The sequence below is a fragment of the Salmo salar genome, chromosome ssa16 (assembly GCF_905237065.1).
Source record: "Salmo salar chromosome ssa16, Ssal_v3.1, whole genome shotgun sequence".
NCBI classification, from domain to species: Eukaryota; Metazoa; Chordata; class Actinopteri; order Salmoniformes; family Salmonidae; genus Salmo; species Salmo salar.
The window spans coordinates 48,789,552-48,795,441 of record NC_059457.1 but is presented as its reverse complement, the minus strand read 5'-3'; the positions used below and the strand labels follow the sequence as shown (position 1 = coordinate 48,795,441).

The window sequence follows — 5,890 nt, the reverse complement described above, 5'->3', positions numbered from 1 at the left end:
TAACTCTCCCAACCGCCCTCACCTGGGTGATGGACAGCTCTTACTGGGCTGGGTGATGGACAGGGCAGAGCTGAGAACACTAATACTACTACAACTACTACAACTACTTAGAATTCTAATGCTACTACAACTCATCAGTAGTCTACCATGGAGACCTGGATTCAGAAAGGATATAAGCTGTTAGAGCAGAGATGGGCAACTGGTGGCCCGCCTTTGTAGGATACATTTCCAATTCAATTTCTTTTAGGGGGGGACTACACAAGGTGGAAGTTTAAAAATGTGGTTGTGCACCCGCAATATTTCTTGTTATGTCAGTCACTATTGGTGACTCAATTAGCCCGTCTCAGCCAAGAAAAATTTGATTGGTAAGTTAGTCTAGCAGCCAGGCCCCCATTGATAGTCAGATATTACATACAAAACTGGAAACATTTGTCTCTATCCTATGGCAAAATGAGCAGAATTGCATGAAATTCGTTATAAAATGGAAAAATACAAATAAAAATGATCTCTTCAATGTCAAAGGGGTATCCTAAAATGTTTTACGCGCAAGGTGTGAGGAGGGGTGTTTTGCTTTGGGCCCCTAAAAGGATACACTCTCACTGCATGTGTGGGTTCACAGACCCGCAAGCCACTGCAGCTCTTCAAAATGAGTTCTGATTTTTAGTTTCCCCGCCCCCATTCAAAGTTGCCCATCGCTGAGATGTGGTGATTGATCTGTGACAAAAGAGACAAGCTCTATCTGATCTTTAAAACGGACCACAACTCTATCAACCAGCTACTGACTGACCCAAAGGCCTCCTCTATAAACCAGCTACTGACTGACCCAAAGGTCTCCTCTATCAACCAGCTACTGACTGACCCAAAGGTCTCTCTATCAACCAGCTACTGACTGACCCAAAGGACTCCTCTATAAACCAGCTACTGACTGACCCAAAGGCCTCCTCTATCAACCAGCTACTGACTGACCCAAAGGACTCCTCTATCAACCAGCTACTGACTGACCCAAAGGCCTCCTCTATCAACCAGCTACTAACTGACCCGAAGGCCTCCTCTATCAACCAGCTACTGACTGACCCAAAGGTCTCTCTATAAACCAGCTACTGACTGACCCAAAGGTCTCCTCTATCAACCAGCTACTGACTGACCCAAAGGTCTCTCTATAAACCAGCTACTGACTGACCCAAAGGTCTCTCTATCAACCAGCTACTGACTGACCCAAAGTCCTCCTCTATCAACCAGCTACTGACTGACCCAAAGGCCTCCTCTATAAACCAGCTACTGACTGACCCAAAGGCCTCCTCTATAAACCAGCTACTGACTGACCCAAAGGCCTCCTCTATAAACCAGCTACTGACTGACCCAAAGGTCTCTCTATCAACCAGCTACTGACTGACCCAAAGTCCTCCTCTATCAACCAGCTACTGATTGACCCAAAGGTCTCCTCTATCAACCAGCTACTGACTGACCCAAAGGCCTCCTCTATAAACCAGCTACTGACTGACCCAAAGGTCTCCTCTATAAACCAGCTACTGACTGACCCAAAGGCCTCCTCTATAAACCAGCTACTGACTGACCCAAAGGCCTCCTCTATAAACCAGCTACTGACTGACCCAAAGGCCTCCTCTATAAACCAGCTACTGACTGACCCAAAGGCCTCCTCTATAAACCAGCTACTGACTGACCCAAAGGCCTCCTCTATCAACCAGCTACTGACTGACCCAAAGTCCTCCTCTATCAACCAGCTACTGACTGACCCAACGGCCTCCTCTATAAACCAGCTACTGACTGACCCAAAGTCCTCCTCTATAAACCAGCTACTGACTGACCCAAAGGCCTCCTCTATAAACCAGCTACTGACTGACCCAAAGTCCTCCTCTATCAACCAGCTACTGACTGACCCAAAGGCCTCCTCTATAAACCAGCTACTGACTGACCCAAAGGTCTCCTCTATAAACCAGCTACTGACTGACCCAAAGTCCTCCTCTATAAACCAGCTACTGACTGACCCAAAGGCCTCCTCTATCAACCAGCTACTGACTGACCCAAAGTCCGCCTCTATCAACCAGCTACTGACTGACCCAAAGGCCTCCTCTATCAACCAGCTACTGACTGACTGACCCAAAGGTCTCTCTATCAACCAGCTACTGACTGACCCAAAGGCCTCCTCTATAAACCAGCTACTGACTGACCCAAAGGCCTCCTCTATCAACCAGCTACTGACTGACCCAAAGGTCTCTCTATCAACCAGCTACTGACTGACCCAAAGTCCTCCTCTATAAACCAGCTACTGACTGACCCAAAGGCCTCCTCTATAAACCAGCTACTGACTGACCCAAAGGACTCCTCTATAAACCAGCTACTGACTGACCCAAAGGCCTCCTCTATAAACCAGCTACTGACTGACCCAAAGTCCTCGTCTATCAACCAGCTACTGACTGACCCAAAGGTCTCTCTATCAACCAGCTACCCAATGGCCTCCTCTATAAACCAGCTACTGACTGACCCAAAGGCCTCCTCTATAAACCAGCTACTGACTGACCCAAAGGCCTCCTCTATCAACCAGCTACTGACTGACCCAAAGTCCTCCTCTATCAACCAGCTACTGACTGACCCAAAGGCCTCCTCTATCAACCAGCTACTGACTGACCCAAAGGTCTCTCTATCAACCAGCTACTGACTGACCCAAAGTCCTCCTCTATAAACCAGCTACTGACTGACCCAAAGGCCTCCTCTATAAACCAGCTACTGACTGACCCAAAGGCCTCCTCTATAAACCAGCTACTGACTGACCCAAAGTCCTCGTCTATCAACCAGCTACTGACTGACCCAAAGGTCTCTCTATCAACCAGCTACCCAAAGGCCTCCTCTATAAACCAGCTACTGACTGACCCAAAGGCCTCCTCTATAAACCAGCTACTGACTGACCCAAAGGCCTCCTCTATCAACCAGCTACTGACTGACCCAAAGTCCTCCTCTATCAACCAGCTACTGACTGACCCAAAGGCCTCCTCTATAAACCAGCTACTGACTGACCCAAAGGACTCCTCTATAAACCAGCTACTGACTGACCCAAAGGCCTCCTCTATAAACCAGCTACTGACTGACCCAAAGTCCTCCTCTATCAACCAGCTACTGACTGACCCAAAGGTCTCTCTATCAACCAGCTTCTGACTGACCCAAAGGCCTCCTCTATCAACCAGCTACTGACTGACCCAAAGTCCTCCTCTATAAACCAGCTACTGACTGACCCAAAGGTCTCCTCTATCAACCAGCTACTGACTGACCCAAAGGTCTCTCTATAAACCACCTACTGACTGACCCAAAGGACTCCTCTATAAACCAGCTGCTGACTGACCCAAAGGCCTCCTCTATCAACCAGCTACTGACTGACCCAAAGGACTCCTCTATCAACCAGCTACCGACTGACCCAAAGTCCTCCTCTATAAACCAGCTACTGACTGACCCAAAGTCCTCCTCTATCAACCAGCTACTGACTGACCCAAAGGCCTCCTCTATCAACCAGCTACTGACTGACTGACCCAAAGGTCTCTCTATCAACCAGCTACTGACTGACCCAAAGGCCTCCTCTATAAACCAGCTACTGACTGACCCAAAGGCCTCCTCTATCAACCAGCTACTGACTGACCCAAAGGTCTCTCTATCAACCAGCTACTGACTGACCCAAAGTCCTCCTCTATAAACCAGCTACTGACTGACCCAAAGGCCTCCTCTATAAACCAGCTACTGACTGACCCAAAGGCCTCCTCTATAAACCAGCTACTGACCCAAAGTCCTCCTCTATCAACCAGCTACTGACTGACCCAAAGGTCTCTCTATCAACCAGCTACCCAAAGGCCTCCTCTATAAACCAGCTACTGACTGACCCAAAGGCCTCCTCTATAAACCAGCTACTGACTGACCAAAAGTCTCCTCTATAAACCAGCTACTGACTGACCCAAAGTCCTCCTCTATAAACCAGCTACTGACTGACCCAAAGGCCTCCTCTATAAACCAGCTACTGACTGACCCAAAGTCCTCCTCTATCAACCAGCTACTGACTGACCCAAAGGCCTCCTCTATACACCAGCTACTGACTGACCCAAAGGTCTCCTCTATAAACCAGCTACTGACTGACCCAAAGGCCTCCTCTATAAACCAGCTACTGACTGACCCAAAGGCCTCCTCTATCAACCAGCTACTGACTGACCCAAAGTCCTCCTCTATCAACCAGCTACTGACTGACCCAAAGGCCTCCTCTATCAACCAGCTACTGACTGACCCAAAGGTCTCTCTATCAACCAGCTACTGACTGACCCAAAGGCCTCCTCTATAAACCAGCTACTGACTGACCCAAAGGCCTCCTCTATCAACCAGCTACTGACTGACCCAAAGGTCTCTCTATCAACCAGCTACTGACTGACCCAAAGTCCTCCTCTATCAACCAGCTACTGACTGACCCAAAGACCTCCTCTATAAACCAGCTACTGACTGACCCAAAGTCCTCCTCTATAAACCAGCTACTGACTGACCCAAAGGCCTCCTCTATCAACCAGCTACTGACTGACCCAAAGTCCTCCTCTATCAACCAGCTACTGACTGACCCAAAGGCCTCCTCTATAAACCAGCTACTGACTGACCCAAAGGACTCCTCTATAAACCAGCTACTGACTGACCCAAAGGCCTCCTCTATAAACCAGCTACTGACTGACCCAAAGGCCTCCTCTATAAACCAGCTACTGACTGACCCAAAGTCCTCCTCTATCAACCAGCTACTGACTGACCCAAAGGTCTCTCTATCAACCAGCTTCTGACTGACCCAAAGGCCTCCTCTATCAACCAGCTACTGACTGACCCAAAGGCCTCCTCTATAAACCAGCTACTGACTGACCCAAAGGTCTCCTCTATCAACCAGCTATTGACTGACCCAAAGGTCTCTCTATAAACCACCTACTGACTGACCCAAAGGACTCCTCTATAAACCAGCTGCTGACTGACCCAAAGGCCTCCTCTATCAACCAGCTACTGACTGACCCAAAGGACTCCTCTATCAACCAGCTACCGACTGACCCAAAGTCCTCCTCTATAAACCAGCTACTGACTGACCCAAAGTCCTCCTCTATCAACCAGCTACTGACTGACCCAAAGTCCTCCTCTATAAACCAGCTACTGACTGACCCAAAGGTCTCCTCTATCAACCAGCTACTGACTGACCCAAAGGCCTCCTCTATAAACCAGCTACTGACTGACCCAAAGTCCTCCTCTATAAACCAGCTACTGACTGACCCAAAGTCCTCCTCTATAAACCAGCTACTGACTGACCCAAAGGTCTCCTCTATCAACCAGCTACTGACTGACCCAAAGGCCTCCTCTATGAACTAATGAATACACGACCGACCGCAGATCCAGACCATAACTACGCCTTCAGCTACAATAACCGGCAGCTCTGACCACAACCTCTGACCCTAAACCAATGACCACAACCTCTGACCCTAAACCAATGACCACAACCTCTGACCCTAAACCAATGACCACAACCCCTGACCCTAAACCAATGACCACAACCCCTGACCCTAAACCAATGACCACAACCCCTGACCCTAAACCAATGACCACAACCCCTGACCCTAAACCAGTGACCACAAATGGACCGCTATGATCTGACGTGACCGTGGATACTTGACCACATACCTCTCCTTTACTGACCCTTACAGCAACCCTCTACTCCCCCCATTCCCTCTCTCTCCCAGTCAGGGAGGAAGGGAACCGATTAGAGCAGGCATGGGCATCTCCAGTTCTCGGGGTCGGAGCTGTGTCACACTTTTCCCCCATCCCTAGCGAACACAGCTGATTACACTGATTGCATTATAAACTGAAAATCATCAAATTACAA

General features: G+C 48.9%; 1 protein-coding gene across 1 annotated transcript; it reads left to right on the top strand.

The window, feature by feature from the left end:
* The first annotated feature begins 2,470 nt into the window (after positions 1–2,470).
* LOC123727711 (TRIO and F-actin-binding protein-like) lies at positions 2,471–5,379 on the top strand. Its single transcript, XM_045696683.1, has 5 exons — positions 2,471–2,653; positions 2,707–3,147; positions 3,944–4,285; positions 4,410–4,787; positions 4,966–5,379. The coding sequence occupies exons 1-5, from the start codon at positions 2,471–2,473 to the stop codon at positions 5,377–5,379; spliced, it is 1,758 nt and encodes a 585-aa protein (XP_045552639.1).
* The last annotated feature ends 511 nt before the right edge of the window (positions 5,380–5,890 follow it).